The sequence below is a fragment of the Theropithecus gelada genome, chromosome 9 (assembly GCF_003255815.1).
Source record: "Theropithecus gelada isolate Dixy chromosome 9, Tgel_1.0, whole genome shotgun sequence".
In the NCBI taxonomy this organism is placed as follows: Eukaryota; Metazoa; Chordata; class Mammalia; order Primates; family Cercopithecidae; genus Theropithecus; species Theropithecus gelada.
In genome coordinates this window covers 48454925-48472633 of record NC_037677.1, presented here as the reverse complement: position 1 = coordinate 48472633, position 17709 = coordinate 48454925, and the positions used below count along the sequence as shown (strand labels likewise).

The window sequence follows — 17709 nt, the reverse complement described above, 5'->3', positions numbered from 1 at the left end:
CAGACAGGTTGTGGTTGGCCAGCAAAGTTAGACAAGCAGCTAACAGAGGGTCCAGCGGGGAGGACAAGTTGACACACAGATGTCACAGCTTGAGAAATCCATGCCAGGTGAAGTCTCTCTGCCAAACTGCTGCCAGTCCAGCTGTCCTGGGATAGGGCACCACAGCCAAGCCTCAGGAGGAAGCAGATGGTAACAGAGGGCACGGGGGATGCAGGGAGCTCTGCTCACTGCTGAATCTGAGGGGATGGTGTGAAGAGTGAAGAGGGCTATCTGTTCACACCCAAGGTTTTCTGGGCTTCAAATGCACGCATGGCCACCTGCAGCCAGAACAGCAGCCGGTTGCACCCAAGGAGAACACCTGTGCAATTGTCTCCGACAAAGCCTTCCCCACTCTCTGTGTCAAATGCTCCCATATGGGTCTTTAGGGATAAGTAAACCATTGAAAGTGACATGAAATCCAAGGTAGCTGGTATGTGGAGGCTCGGTGAAGCTCCAGAGGACAGGCTTCTACCAACAGGTTGACAAAAACCTTTTAGCCATGGAAGAGTACAGAAAGCCCTAAAAAAAAGGGATGTCAGAGGGAGAGGGGTTGAAATCCTCTAATAGATTGTGTGCAGCACAGAGGAAGAACGATTCCATCAAGCCATTCAACAATTTTTAAATACAAGAAGAAGAGAAATTTCAACCTGAGGGACCATTTTATGGTAATACCACATTAGCCCCCAAAGCTTAATTCAGGGATTCGGCTCCACAGTGACCACACAACACAGTTTATATCATTTGCCTGTCACCCCTTAGAAACACATTTGAATACAAATGGGGGGATGACTATGTGATAATACGCCTCTTACTTCAATTGCAGCCCTGATGTCACAGGGCAGTACAGTTCCAGAGACACAGTACGTTACAGATTCTCCTCTAAGCAAAGATGTCCGTGAAATCTTAGCAAAGTCTCAGGGTTCTGAGGGACTGGTTATCACTTTTATTACTAGCTGAGTCAGACAAGTCCTAAACTAACTTATCAAGGAAACAAGAATGAGAAACACACAAATAAGACAGTGCTTTGTCGGAAAAATAAACAACAGTGCTGCATGCTGGCAAAGGCAATGCTTTTGGAGCACTAGGGGTCACATATTTAGGTATTTTTCTTCCAAGGGCCTTTTGTTCTGCTAAATAGGAACCAAACTGATTTGCTATAATAGTCCTTGGTTGGCTTTAGAGCACAGAAAGCCCTGACCACAGGCCTCATAGAGGATGACAGAGTTTCTGAGGCCAGCTCAATAGACAAGCCAAGGGATGGATGCTATTGCAAAAATTCCCTGTTCTTCTTGGTCCTCCCAGAAACTTCTAAACCAGAATGATCTTCCCAAGAGTAGCCATTTGGCAGGGGGGACTAAAGATGGACTGGAGAGCTCCATTTCCAAAAGGATCTTCACTAATTTCGTCAAGACAAAGTTAATAATCCATGACATAAATGTTTTTTTTTTCCTTGAGTTAGTTGTTCTAAACATGTTAGTCTTCTTGATAAATCTCACAGCTAGAGGCTAGTAGAAATTAGTTTGCCTTCCACACTGTCATTAAGAAAGAAAGAAGTGGTAATAGCTATGGAGGAAACTGGAAGGGAATGGCTTGTAAATGAGATGAATCTACAAGATACCCAAGTAGTTATTGGGCAGGATGAGTAAATAAATCCACATTTTCCTCTCATGATACCGCCTCGCAAGGAAGCAGAGGAAGCAGATGCAACAAATGGAGATAGAGATTCCTTTAATAAAGTGTTTTACATATATATATGTACATATATATATATATATATATATATAAAAATAGGCATCTAGAGTCAGTTTAACTTGTATTGAGACCTGCATTCTTAATAGATTCATCCTTTAATTCCTTATTGAGGGTCTTCAATGAGCAGGGTCTTGTGGTCTTGTATAAAGAGCTATATGAGTCTAAAAGACATAGCTTGTCAACTCCCAAGCAAGGAAGCTATGATTCAGTACCCATGGGAGAGATGTGGACAATAAGTGGTACACAAAACCTGTGATAAGGGGCTGGAAAGATAGAAGCTGCCCTCCCATCTGCAGTGATGCCTTTTTTTTTTTTTTTTTGCAGAAGAAGTGGGTCCTCTTTATTTCTTTTTTTTTTTTTTACTTTCTTTTTTTTAATTTATTTTTTATTATTATTATACTTTAAGTTCTAGGATACATGTGCATAACGTGCAGGTTTGTTACATATGTATACTTGTGCCATGTTGCTGTGCTGCACCCATCAACTCGTCAGCACCCATCAACTCGTCATTTACATCAGGTATAACTCCCAATGCAATCCCTCCCCCCTACCCCCTCCCCATGATAGGCCCCGGTGTGTGATGTTCCCTTTCCCGAGTCCAAGTGATCTCATTGTTCAGTTCCCACCTATGAGTGAGAACATGCGGTGTTTGGTTTTCTGTTCTTGTGATACTTGGCTAAGAATGATGGTTTCCAGCTGCATCCATGTCCCTACAAAGGACACAAACTCATCCTTTTTTATGGCTGCATAGTATTCCATGGTGTATATGTGCCACATTTTCTTAATCCAGTCTGTCACTGATGGACATTTGGGTTGATTCCAAGTCTTTGCTATTGTGAATAGTGCCGCAATAAACATACGTGTGCATGTGTCTTTATAGTAGAATGATTTATAATCCTTTGGGTATATACCCAGTAATGGGATGGCTGGGTCATATGGTACATCTAGTTCTAGATCCTTGAGGAATCGCCATACTGTTTTCCATCATGGTTGAACTAGTTTACAATCCCACCAACAGTGTAAAAGTGTTCCTATTTCTCCACATCCTCTCCAGCACCTGTTGTTTCCTGACTTTTTAATGATCGCCATTCTAACTGGTGTGAGATGGTATCTCATTGTGGTTTTGATTTGCATTTCTCTGATGGAAAAAGCACGCTTTGGAGACAGGTAGACTAAATCACACCAAAAAAAAAAAGGAGGCTATGTTCAGCCTTTCCATGGAAACCCTAAATGTACTTGTCCACACCCTCAGTAATGATGATAATAGGTTAAGTATCCAGTATCTTAAATGCTTAGGCCCAGAAGTGTTTTTATTTGGGATTTTTTTTCAGATTTTGAAATATTTGCATTATATTCCAATTCCAGTTGAGCATCCCTAATCCAAAAATGCAAAATCTGAAATGCCCCAATGAGCGTTTTTTTAGTGTCATTTTGGCACTCAAAAATTTCAGATTTCAGAGTATTTCAGATTTTGGATTTGCAGATTAGAGATACTCAACCTGTACTGCTAATAGCTCAGCTCTGAACTGAATGCTTTCCGTATGTTCTCCCATTTAATTTTTATTATGGCTCTGGGGGGTAATACTCCAAACCTCAATTTAGAGAGGAGGGACCTGAGGCACAGAATGATAAACAAATAATAATAATGAAATAATTGGCTTGTGACTAGAGTTACCAAGATTTGAACCCAGGTGATTTGATTCCTCTTTTACTGTTGCTGCTATTACAAGATTCCCATAGTGTTGCACTTAAGCTTTGCTCTTTATGCAGTGCCTGGGTCTCAGCAGGAACAGAGGGAGGTGTAGTGTCCCAGGATTCCTGGGTCTGACACTGCATTTACCTCATTTGATGATGTTCAGCCACATATCTGGGAGCTGCGCCTTTGTTTCTCCTCTCCATGGGCACGTGTCATTTAAGTAGGCCCTCAGATAGATTCCCTTTTGAACCCCTCGGTCTCTCTTTCTCTCTACTCCAGTGAAAAGACTTTTTGTATCCAATGTGTCTGATGGGCAACCAAAGGGCCCACCTGCGCCTTTCACCCACAGCAAAAGGAGGCAACACAGGCCCCAACAAGAAGCACTTTCCTCTTTCCCCTGCTCCAACCTTTGCAGACACTTCTGTGCCATGGAAAGTGGCCCCATCTTTGTTCCTCAAGGAGACTGAGTGCAGTTTAACTAAGACCCAGAGAATGATTTATGGCATATGAGGTAAGGGTGCCATGTATTTGGAGGGAGGAAGCCCTTCAAGGGAGAGAGAAGCTAGAAAGACCTGCAGAGAGTGAGACCTTCACAGGCTCTGGCCCCACAGAGAGCAAAGGGATTCCCCTCTCCCGGTGCACTGGGTGGGAATGGGCACATGCTCCCTGAGCCCCATTGTCTAAGGCCATTTCCATCCACTTGGAGGCTGGGAGTGATGACTACAGAGGCACAGTGAAAGGAACTTACTTGGCCTTCACCATTTCTTCCAGACTCCACATAGAGGAAGGCAGAATAAACCAGCAGCACCTCAACGTAAACTCTTGCACCAGGGCCTTTCACTCTGACTCGGGTGCCCAGGCTCTTGAGTCCATGAGTGCTGCAGGGGCCTTGGGTCCACTCTCTTCGCCACCCCTCTACCACCTTAGAAAGACCCCAGACACTCTGGTGGGCTACCTGGAGCAGAGGACACTGGTGGAATGGGGATTATTCCAGCTAAAATCAATGTGTGCTGTGTTTCCACCTCAACCAAGAACACATTTATCATGCCTACCATCATTGAGGCATGTTTCCTTTTTCTCCCTACATATAAGATTACAGAGTAGATTCATTCCTTTGGCAAATTTGACACATGTCCACACCCCACTCAAGATTCCAATAATTCCCTTCTACAAAATGTGTGGCCCCTGATACAGTGAGAACAAAATATTATGGGGTGGGGCTGATACTCAGGTGGCAGGTACAGCCATCTCTGTTCAGAAACCCTGATTTCTATCCCTCATGCCTGGCTGGGTAAAGATGGTAGAACTAGTTTCAAATGCTGAGTGGAAAGCATATCACATGTACAGACTTCTGGCCAATTTCCACAAACCCAACTGGAAGAAACTTCTGGCCAATTTCCACAAACCCAACTGGAAGAAATTTCCTTCTGTCCTGTGGCTCTCACTAAGCATCAGTGAAAGTTTTCTGAGGCACCACATTCCTAACCTAGAAGTGGATTTGAGGCTGCCAGTGGGTACTCTCCACACTGCTTCTCTGTTGCTCCCAAACACCCAGAGAGAAACCACCTCTTACACCAGGCACATAGCTCTCCATCATATTCCAAGGCCCAAGACAAGCTAGTGCCAATTGCACATACTTAGGGTTGAAGGAATGACCAGAAACACTTGGTACCTTTGGCCTTGGAAGGAACCATGTGCATGGGGTTCCATGTCATGGTCCTGCTGTCCTGCCCCTCCCTGCTCAGCTGGGCATCCAGCAGTGTCCTGGGTGACCCAAGCCTCAGCACTCAACCTATGTGTTGGGAGAGTCCCAATTTGCTTTGCAAGGGTCACGTCTGTATGAAGAAGAGCCTAAAACAGGTTCAAAATGATCACTTCCCAAAGAAGACTCCATCCCCAGCCCTGCCAGACGAACACATTCCCACAAAGCAGTCATCACAGAGACATAAGAGACAGGAATCTTTTTACCCTCTATGCATGGACTTTTAAATACTAGAGACACCCAGTGAGCCAATAAGCTCTGTCTGCTGACAACAGGCATAATTGCCTGCTAGTACTACTCAGAGACACTGCCCAGTCGACCGGTTTCAATTTCAACAAATGACAGAGCTAGTAAGTGAAGTTGGTGGCAACAGGAGGCCCCCACATGTCTCCCTTGGCCAAGGGTGTGGGTGAGACTCTTGGTGGAGGGCACTGGGGAGAAGAGGCTGAGCACTGACCTGCAGCATCTGGAGGTAGCCTTCCTGGGGGTCACAGAGCAGGGAGGAGATGCGGTGGTTGTTCCTCATGCATTTCTGATTGTCCTTTGCAGACGGAAAGATTTGCCGGACCACGGTCATCCTTCCAAGGGCACTATGGACCAGATCCAAGATCTCCGGGTCACTGATTTCCTAGAAAAATAACCAGGCCCATGCTTACCATCCACTCATGAACTATCTCTGCAAGAGACCTATCAGGAGGCGTCTAGGCCAGCAGCCTGAAAAACTGACGCCAAAGAAGGCAAGGGATTGGGCCCAGGTCACACAGTTCATTAGTTGCTTATTCACAAATAATACTTGCTATCCTTTAGGGGCAAACAAGATTAGTCAACATTTTCCCTGAAGGCTAGAAAAAGATGTTTGAGGCTAAACCACTGAAGCACTGGTTTCCACAGGTGTGAGGCTTTTAGGAACCAATGCTGTCAAAGGTCATGGTAGACATTAGCAAGAGAGAAAGGTTAACTTTCCTTTTGGAAGTCACCTACCTGATTCTGACAGGGAAAGCTGGGTTTCTCTGCTATAGTTGATCAATAAACAATGAGTTTCCCTGAATTCTTCTAGAATTACATTCATTTTACGAAATATTTGCATATGAATTTTGAGGATATATCCATTCATTTATTCACTATTCATTCCACAAAATCTACCTACATCTCTGAAGTTTGTTCTGTACTAAGCACTGTGGATACAGCCAGGAACAAATCAGGCCCTATCCTGTCCCATAAATCTCATGGACATCCTAGGATGGAATATGCCGAGTTCCAGGGCTAAGGAAATCTATGGCTGTCCGTATTGACTACACAAAACCCTCTGCTCACATTAACTCCTTTAGGCTCACAACATCCCATCCTGGTATGATCCACTGTGGAGCATAGAAATAGCAAGGGGAGGAGACCACAGGAGCTCTTTCCACAACAGGGCTTCCATGAGGAATCTGACAAGGGGTGGACTTGTGATGGTTAATATTGAGTATCAACTTGATCGGATTGAAGGATGCAAAGTATTGTTCCTGCGTGTGTCTGTGAGGATGTTGCCAAAGGATTTTAACATTTGAGTCAGCGGTCTGGGAGAGGCAGACCCGTTCTCAATCTGAGTGGGCAACATCTAATCCGCTGCCAGCATGACTAGAATAAAGCAGGCAGAAGAAGCTGGAAAGAGCAGACTTGCTAAGTCTTCCAACCTCCATCTTTCTCCCGTGCTGGATGCTTCCTGCCTTTGAACATCAGACTCCAAGTTCTTCAGCTTTTGGACTCTTGTACTTACACCAGTGATTTTCCAGGGGCTCTCAGGCCTTCAGCCACAGGCTGAAGGCTGTACTGTGGCTTCCCTACTTTTGAAGTTTTGGGACTCAGACTGGCTTCTCAGCTTGCAGACAGCCCTATTGTGGAACTTCACCTTGTGATCGTGTGAGCCAATACTCCTTAATAAACTCCCTTTCATATATACTTCTAGCCTATTACTCCTATCCCTCTAGAGAACCCTGACTAATACAGATTTTGTTTCTGGCTAACAAGTTCTGGAGGAAGAACTTGTTAGCCAAAGTGCTGCTGGTAGGCAGGGCAGGGTTGCAGTTGAGGAGCTGGGGTTGCTGTGGAAGGAAGGTGGAGGGAGCTGCCAATAGCTCCCTGTTCCAGGTAGAGGGTAGAGGCAGCAAGGAGTGTGAAATGCTAAAGCCTTAGGCAACCTGAGGAGGGACAGAGAGACTGCCCCCCAGCAGGGAATGCTTATGAGGCAGAAGGAAGAGTGGTCAGAGGCAGGGCTAGAACCCCATTCAGGGTCAGATGGGAGAACAGAGAGTCAGGACACCCCACAAAATGCCCATACTAAGGGAGACAAGGAGCCCTTGAAAGGATCTGGCCTCAAACAAGCCATAGATTTACAGTTTTTAAAACCTCTGACTGCAGTAGGGAGAAAGGATTAGAGAGGAACAAAACTGGAGGAGAGAGCAGAGAAGAGAGCACCCATCTCTGTAGCTAGGTGCAACATGGGAATTATAACAAAAATGGAAACTAACACATATAGATGCTCCTCCACTTAAGATGGGCTTATATCCTGACAAACCCATCATACGTTGAAAATATTGTAAATCAAAAATGCATTTAATCCCCCTAGCCGACAAACATTGCAGCTTAGCCTTGCTCAGAATGCTTGCATTAGCCTACAGTCAGGTAAAGTCATCCAACAGAAAGCCCATTTTATAATAAAGTGTTGAATATCTCACACAGAATTTCTTGAATGCTGTACTGAATGTGAAAAACAGAATGGTTTGATGGGTACTAAACTGGGCATTCTACTGAATGTGTATCACTTTGACACCATTGTAAAGTCAAAAAATTGTAAGTCAAATCATTCTAAGTCAGGGACAGCCTGTACAAGCCAACAATTTCAGTGGTGGAAGAGGGCTCTGGTTCACTCTTTCTAAGAAGGGACTAAACCAGTGGTAAATTACAAGACAAAATTTTATCTACAAATAGCTACATTTTGAAATAGGTCTTAAATCTTTCTCCTTGCATGTGACACATTCTAACTTTGAGACAATATGATGGTAAAAAGGAAGCTAATAAGGTTAGGAATTAGTAATGAGGGTTTCAAAATCATTTAAACAAGAACATAATATTTTTAAGGGTAAGATGGTAAACAATGTATTTCAGGAGCTGTCTTAAGAAGCTGATATGTGTGTGAAGCCTGGTCAGTTGAAACCGCATGCTGGATCTGGGAGAAAGTAAAAAATTAAGGTTTGTATCCTTTTAGGATAATTAATGGTTCCTAAATATACTGAATTACAGGGATTTCAAAAGAACTAAAATGCTATTACATATTGGATTTGGGCTTAAACTACTAAACTGTATTTCAGACAAAAGTCTGTTCAAGGAAAGATGATTTTATTAGATTGGAACCAACAGACAGTCAAAGGTGGGGAAATTGACAATGTCCATATCTCAGGACTACCAGATGGAATGGGCCTAGAACACAGCTGGGCTTCAGGGAGGGGAGCAGAGGGCACAGCTGAGCCTTGGATGTGCATGCTCAGCTCTGCTCTCAACTGCCTTGGTGACCAAGGCCCTGCCCCGCACACAGGATACAGAGTGAGAGAAATCACATTATAATCTAACACGAAGTAGGAATACGAGAAAAAGCAATGAGTAGATTAGTTAGTTTTACCTTGAAGATGGAATATAAAGGACTTGGGGAGGGAATTTTTTTTTTTTTTTTTTTTTTTTTTTTTTTGAGACTGAGTCTGGCTCTGTCGCCCAGGCTGGAGTGCGGTGGCCGGATCTCAGCTCACTGCAAGCTCCGCCTCCCGGGTTCCCGCCATTCTCCTGCCTCAGCCTCCCGAGTAGCTGGGACCACAGGCGCCCGCCACTTCGCCCGGCTAGTTTTTGTATTTTTTAGTAGAGACGGGGTTTCACCGTGTTAGCCAGGATGGTCTCGATCTCCTGACCTCGTGATCCGCCCGTCTCGGCCTCCCAAAGTGCTGGGATTGGGGAGGGAATTTTTATCTAGAAAAAGCATGAGGTCATGAAGACCCTAATTTAGATTATGCAGAAAAGGGGGAATCAGGGCCAGTACACCTCCAAGAGGGATTGAATGTGTCTCACGCCTTTCATTTTCCCCACATTGTCTTGATGGCAGAGGGCACTGTAGGAATAACAGGCCATTTTCCTAGAAGTCCTTTGATTAAACTTCTCCTGCTTCCTCAACTTTCTGGAGGGAGAATCGCCAGCACTGAGCTCTCCCTACCACACCACACCCCAAGCAGGACCTTGGAAATCTGTAGTGGAGCTGACTTACAAAGTTGCACAGTCCCTTTCTGTAAGCACAACCATCACTTTCCCTGGCAACCTTGGGCAGCACCTGGAGTGACTGGCTAAATGGGCCAAGGGCAGCCACAATATCAAGTGGGCTCAGCCCCCGTCCCCAGCTGCCCTAGTCTGTACTGTTTCTTTTCCATTCTGCCCACCCGGGAATTCTTGAAGGCTCCCTTTCCAATCCATTAGCTGCCATATGCCTTTCTCACAGTGAGGGTCTCTGCAGGTACCTTGCAGAACTTCCTGTTTCCCCTAACCCAGTTCTCATCCATGTGCTCTGGGTCAGAGCATGTATGCTGGCTGCCAATGTACTCCCACCCACCTCCTTGCACTTGTGGGACTATTCTTACTGTACAATCCAGAGATATCTGCAATCAGAATCTAAGAAGCCACAGAAGCAGCTTCCCCACTTCCTTGGGGGGCAATTAAAAAGGTCAGTTTTCTCCTTGCCTCAGTCGCAAACCTCTGTGATCAGTCAGTTCTAGCAGTTTCATGCCAGGCCCTGCTCCTGTCCTGTTTGTCCTCCTGGGTCCCTTGAGTGCCACAGGGGTGAGTGTAGGGATGCAACCACTCCCTGCTCACTGATGTCAGGCTGCACACACCAGACTGTACTTCCTGGCTGCACACATCAGGTCAGTCTCTGTACTACTGTGAGACACTCTGACCTCGGGACCTTCTTTAGTGTGCAGAGGGCAATCCAAGTGGCTTCTTGGAAAACAAACTTTCCCTTTGTCCTGGGCAAACATTCCCTCCAGTAGTGCAGCCAATGAGCAGAAGCAGCAACACAATGTATATACAACACTATTAGAAGTCAGTACATCAGCAGCACAAACAAAAGTAACATATCATACACAGATGCTCACTGGAGTGCACAGGCTCAAAGTAAGCCTTTTTTATTTTATTACTTTTTAAGTTTATATTGTGAAATATAAGTACAAACATTACATACATTAAATATGAACAATAAAATGATTTCAGTGTGCCTTTCATCAAGCTAAGAAATAAAATATTACCCACATCTTGGTTGGATGCCTCCTTCTCAAATGCTTACTCCTTCCTCCTCACAGAAGCAGCCTTTGTCATGCTCTGATTAGTGTAGTGTAACCCAAATAACATACAGCTTAGTCTCCTTTGTTCTGTTTAGCTTTGGGTAAGCTAAACAGTGTGCATGCCTCTTGCAATTGTGTTCTAACACGTTGTTTCTCAAACTTCATTCTGTATCAGTATCACTTGGGGAACTTAACAAAATTACAAAGCTCCAGTCCTGTCCCACTTTAACAAGAAACATCTCTGGGTACCCCATGAGCTTTCCAGATAATTCCAATACTCACCAACATTTAATAACCACTGGTCGAACATTAAGCATTAGTGATTGATTCATCGCTGGTAGGTGAAGCTCTAGTTTATTCATTTTCGAAGCTGTGCACAATCACATTGTATGACTATACTGCAATTTATTCACCCTATTGTTGATTACCATTTGATTGTTTTGTTTGTTTGCTATTACAAAGTTTCCATGTACATTGTCTTGTGCATGTGTCTTGGTGTGCTTGAGTAAGAATTTCTTTAGGATATATATCGAGAATTAAAATTCCTTGATTAGAAAATAGGAACATACTCAAATTTACTAGGTAACAGCAAATATGTAAAGTATAAAATAAATTTATATATTTGGATTGATTTCTGTCATATTATTTATATTCCATATTTTGCTATTTTTTCATTTTTCCTTTTTGTAAAGTGGTTTTACAAATTTATAATCGTTTGTGGTAAAGGGAGTTTCTGTTGCTCTACATCCTTGCCTACACCTGATATTGTATGACTTCCTAATATTTGACAGTCTGGTAAGCATGCGTTGGAGCATTGTTAAATTTTATTTTCACTTCCCTAGTTCTTAATAGGGTTGAATATCTCTTATGCACTTATGAATTATTTGTATTGCCTTTCCTGCATTTGTGCTTTTGTCCAATTTCCACTGAGTTGGTTCTATTGCATGTTAATTTGTGGGACTGCATTTTTTTATTCTAGATACAAAGCCTTTGTCACCCATGACAGATCCCTTATCCGCATTCTGGAATGTTTGTTAGAATCAGACTACAAACCCATCTAACGTTGGTTCTTTGTAGAGAGGCTGGCTTTGTAGCTTACCGTGTGGTCAGTTTGTATTATATGAACGTTTCATGTGCGTTTGCTGTTCACTTGTTGGTGTCAATGGTCATTTTTAGGTCCATTAAAAACCTGTGTGTTTCTCTTTGAATATTGGCTATTTTTAATATATTTTGGGGCTATTTTATTTTATGTATTTATTTATTTATTTTGAGACAGAGTCTCATTCTGTTTCCCAGGCTGGAGTGCAGCGGCACGATCTCGGCTCACTGCAACCTCCACCTTCCAGCGTCAAGCAATTCTCCTGTCTCAGCCTCCTGAGTAGCTCGGACTGCAGTAACATGCCACCATGTCTGGCTTTTTTTTTTTTTTTTTTTTGGTATTTTTAGTAGAGACGGGGTTTCACCATGTTGGTCAGGCTGGTCTTGAACTCCTGACCTCAGGTGATCCACCCGCCTTGGCCTCCCAAAGTGCTGGGATTACAGGTGTGAGCCACCATGCCTGGCTGATGGGTTCTTTCATAAGTTACACACAGTGTAGAAAGATAGCATCTTGCTGAATTAAATGTTACCATCATATAGATATTCTATTTCTAGTAATACATCTTGCCTTATCATCTATTGTGTCTGATATTAAAATAGCTACACAAATTTTATTTGGTTAGCATCTGCCTGCTCTAACTTTTTCCATCTCTTTGCCATCAGTCTTTCTCTGTCTCACATTTTAGTTGGAATTCCTGTAAACCTAATATACTAGATATTTTACATCCATATTTGAATTTTTAGTATAAATCTCAATCCACTTATACTGATTATGATTATTTATATATTTGGATTGTTTTCTATCATATTATTTATATTATATATTTGGGTGTTTTCTCTTTCTTCCTTGTTTCCCCTTAAAATGATTTGTTTCCTATCTTTACTTATTTACCTTCCCTTGGCAGTTATGTTCTCTATGTTATCTTTTATTGGTTATTCTAGATATTTTAATATGCATATCTAACAAAGAATGAAGTTAATAAGTATTCTTACTCTCTTCTTTAACGTTTATTTCCACTCACCATTATCCCAACTAACACGTTAAAAACCTCCAGTATTTTAATTCAGTCTTTGTTTATGTTGTCCTATTACACATTCTTTCTATTGTTTGATACAGCCAATATTTGTCTATGTAACCAATATTCATTAGCTTATTGGCATTCTTTTAGAAACCTCAAACCTTACATCTGGGATCATCTTCCTCCTCCTGAAGTATATTATTGAGAATTTCCTTTAATTTGGGTTTGTTGGTGATAAACTCAGTTTGTATTTACTGGGAAATGCCTTTATTTTTATCTCACTCTTGAAAGATATAATTCTAAGTTGACTATTATTTTCTCTTAGACATGGAAGGTAATATGGCACTGTCTTCTAGCTTCCACTGCTGTCCAGTGTATAAGTTTCCCACAGCTGCATTAACAAATTATCACAAACTTAGTGGCTCAGAATAACAGAGTTTTATTCTGTCATATTTCTGGAGACCAAAGACCAAAATCCATTTCACTGGGCTGAAATCTCGGTGGTGGCCAGGATGCCCTCCTTTGGAGTCCCTGGGGGAAATATATTGCTCATTTCTTCCAGCTTCTGGTGGCCATCAGCATTCCCTGGCTTGCGGCCGCATCACTCCAAGCTCTGCCTCTATGATTGCATTACCTCCTCTTCTTTTGTACAGTCAAACCTCCCTTTTCTTTCCTCTTATAAGGATGCTGGGATTGCATTTAATACCTATACAGATAACCCGCGATAATCGCCCCATCTTAAGATCATTAACTTCATCATATCTGCAAAATGTCCTTTGCCATATAAGGTAATACTCGCAGTTCTAGGATTAGGCCTTGGATATCTTTGGAGTCCATTATTCAGCCCACCATATCCAGATATTAAGAATCATTTTAACTGTCATTGCCTTGTAGATGACATGTCTTTTCTGTCTGGATGCTTTTTTAGGTTTTTGCTTGTCTTTGGTGTTCTACAGTAATATGTTATGCTGTACCCAGATATGGACTTCTAATTTTTATTCTGTTTCTGATTCTTGGGATTCCTGAGTATGGCGTTTGGTTTCTTTCAATAATTCTAGAGAATTAGAAGCCATAACATCATTTATTATTTTTTCTTCTCCATTGTCTCATATTTCATTTTAGAAATCCAATCAAAAGCATGTAGGACGTTTTCATTCTACCTTCCATGTATCTTAATTTCTCCTTCATATTTTCTATTTCTTTGTTTCTCTAGGCTTCATTCTAAATAATTTCTTCATATTTTCCAGTTCACTAATTCTTTCTGCATATGTATCCACTTTGGTGTTCAACCTCTCCTCTAAGATTTTTAACTTCAACTGTTAGATTCTTAATTTTCTGATGTTCTGTTCATTTCCTTTTCCATTTTGCTTTTTAAATGCCTTTTATTCCTTGCTCATATTTTCCAGTCTCTATTTTTGAAACATATTTAAGCACACTTATTTAATATTCTATGTCAGATTATTCTAAATACATAAAATTATTTCAGGTTTGATTAAACTGCACCTTATTGTTTCCTGGTTCTCACTCATGGTGACTTTTTTCTTTCCTTCTTTTTTTCCTTCTCTCTTTCTGTCTCTCTCTCTCCCCTTCCGTCCCTCTCTCCCTCTCTCCTACCCTCTATTTCTTCCTTGTTTTTTTCCCATCATGAATGTAATCTCATTTTCCTTAAAACTTCCTTATGAAGCCTTTGAATCACATTACTTCAAAAACTATTTATGCTTGCTTCAACCACCTAACTAGGAGCACTAGTTATCTATAACCACTACAAATCTATAACCACTACAAATTAAGTTTTCCTTTCAGCTTTTTAAAGACACCGTAAATAGTGGAAACTTGGATCACAAACCTGCATGGGAGTTAGCAGTTCTGAAGAAACCTCCCTGCTCCATGCAACTCCAGTCAAGACTGAAAATTTCCCTTGCCATCTCCTTCTGCAGAGTGTGCTCATTTCTCATTAATCCTTATACTGAAGATAGAAGTTTCCAGCTTTATGTAGAAATCTCTTATCAGGCTCCACATTTGTTTCGTTCTTAGACTTTATCTTATACGTCCTATTCCTTGCACAGTCATAAGTAAAAAGCTCAGGGTTTTCACAGTTGGGCAAATCATATTGCTGAAAGTTCCTATTGCCATTTTATATTTGGCCTTCATAGATGTTATTCTTGATGGACTCTATTTTAAGTATTTTTAAATGTATTATATCTGGCTTTTTTTTTGGTCATTTTTCCTTTTGTGAGTGTCATTCAGGCTAATTATTCTTCTATGAAGACATACTACTAAACTTTTTGTATGGAATTTAAATTCTTTAGCTCATGACCCTGTTCGTTTTCTGGGACACATATCTGCCTCCCAAATAGCTCCCTATATGTTTTGACTTTGTGACTGACTAACCCTCAGTTATTATGCTATAATTTATATTTACTTCATTTGACTGCCTTTTCTTAAGTTTCTTGTCATTAATATTAGAAAGAGGGCTCTTTCTGAGGGGCCCAAGAGAGGCATGTGCACTCTCCTCCATTTGGCCAAATCCGAATTGTATTCTTGAATAATCTCACTGTCGTGACTGAAAGAATGTAAATATTCTGAAGATTCCACCTTATTTTGTATGTTGCTCCAGAAAGATATCCCTAAATTTCTGTTACTTCCTCTCCTACAATCTAACAGTTTCCACCCATAAATCCTATTTCATCAGTACTGCTCATTCAAGAGATTAGCCCTATGAGAGATGATGGTAACTTAAGCTAAGGTGGCTGCAAATGGTCATTTTTAGAACTAGGTAAAATTTAGAATTTGGAGCATTAACTGATGATGAAATTGGAATTGATTGATGGCAAAATACTGATGGAGCAGTTCCATTTTCAATGGGAGAAGTATTTGCGATTTAATAACCAGAATACTGTAACAACAAAAACAAGTAGAGAAGAAATGAGGGATGGAGTTTCAAGTTAACATCATATCCTTTTTGCCAGTCATCAGAAAGTGAAAAAAGACTCTTTTATTGCCTTATACCATACTTAATAAAAGATTTCTGTGAATACACTAAAATGTGAGAAATTGCTTCATGCACTACATAATAAAAATAATCACTGTCTCTAATTCTCTACTGAGAATACACTGAATCTTAGAAAATCTGCATTTTGAGTCAAATAAATTATTAAGAAACCTCTGCAAATCTCTACTTCACTTGCAAAGCGTTAAGACCAAAGAAAAGTTAGAAATCTAAAGAAAAGCCAATCCTCGCATTCTCCCAAAAGGCACATGCTTAATTCACTGATTTGAAGCAAAACTGTCCTTTTTATAGTATGCACTAAGGAAGGGGGTAAGATGTGATTTCCCCTGTTCAGAGGAACATGTGTATTCAGCCAGGCTATACGGCTGGCTTCAGGAGGACTTGCCATTCCAAAAAGTGTAAAGTATACAAGTATATGTGCATTTTCCTGTGGAGAAAGCCCATAGACTATATTGGATTTTCAAAGAAGCCTTTAATCAAAACAAAAAGGTGATGAATTACTGATACGGAGGCTAGTAATGGTTCCTCAAGTGCTCTTTGTTGCTAATTATGAGAAGAATAAAAATGATGATAATATCAATGGGATAATTTGGAGACACAAGAGTTTCACTAACTGTCAGATTCAGCTATTTCTTCCTCACATTCATTCAGGCCTCTGATGTAATAACAGAAAAAGAAAGAATAAAGGAAGTAATGGAATTAATACGACGTACTACCATCCAGCTAGAAAGATGACTGAATACATCTGCAGTGTTACTTCGTCACCTGCACGGATGTGGATGACAGAGTTAAGGAAAGCAGAAAAGAAAGGAAAAGAGGAATAAGTTATCAAGTGATATATAAATACATTTATAGTAAAGATATATGTATAGTATAATAAAAACTTAGATGATGACACACCCAGCTTCAGGACAGTAGTTGTCCCTGGGGGAAAACAGGGAGCTAACCAGCAGATTTGGGGCCTGCCTGAGACCCTTGCCCATGCCCACTTCCTCCATGTTAGGGCAACCCCAGGGTGCCCTCCCCTCCAGGATACCCAGAACCAGAGCTCTGTCCTGCTTGGTCTCAGACCACCTGGGTTGTCCCAGTTTTAACAGTCATGGCCCCATTTCTGGTTGTTGAGATGTGAGGGGGTTCTCCATGCTGGATTTTGAGATGGTTTTCTGAATCCTAAGAAGAAGACCTAGAAGAGACAGCGCCTTTCTGCCTCTGGATGTTTGAGTCCTGAGCAGAGTCCACTTGAGGGTTGGCCCATCACACTGCAAAGATCAGGCAGCCTGAAGATGCCACTTAGCCTCTGAATTGTCCTACCTTGAAATCTTATGACCTGTCTCTGAACCATATGTAAAGTGAAGTAATAAATTTTTAGACCGTTCAAGGAAATTTGATGCATATTTTTCTATTACTGTAGTCAAAACAACCTTACTGATTCACACTTTAACGAGACTTGAAATGGGGTACAGGGCAGACTTTCACTGTATCCAAAACAGCCAATTTCTCCAAATATGAGATCTCAAATATGGCAAAATTTCAATGATGGACATGTGGGTGTTTGTTATATTACTCTCTGTATCTTTTAAGCATCTTAGAAATATTTTATTGAAAACAGAGAAAGAGTAACTGCAAAGGTCTCACTTCAAGTCAGGTTGAGGAGCAAAGAGGATAAATTTTTATAATGAAGAGAAATTTTCAAAGCAACAATTAAAATAGTAAGGATCTCTTTTTTTCTAAATATATATTTTGGCAAACCAGGTGCAAAACTCATGCACAAACAAGTTTTTGTCTGATCTGCAAAACTTCAGTAAAATTTTGGAAAGTTCTGATATCAGAGAAAAATATTATTAAACATTTATATAAATCTCTAAACTTACATAGGGCTATGCAATTACATTATTAGTCATTTCCTTTTATTCCTTAGGAAGACCTAGATCTATCAAACATCTGTGTGATACCAGCATTACTCCATCTCTGGAGAAATA

General features: G+C 41.2%; 1 protein-coding gene across 1 annotated transcript in view; it reads right to left on the bottom strand.

Annotated features, from left to right (window-relative positions):
- Positions 1-17709, bottom strand: part of GRID1 (glutamate ionotropic receptor delta type subunit 1) — a 753633-nt gene that overhangs the window by 252816 nt on the left and 483108 nt on the right. The window contains exon 6 of the mRNA XM_025396749.1: positions 5707-5877. Coding sequence (XP_025252534.1) covers positions 5707-5877 — 171 coding nt within the window. The remainder of the gene's footprint in view (positions 1-5706; positions 5878-17709) is intronic.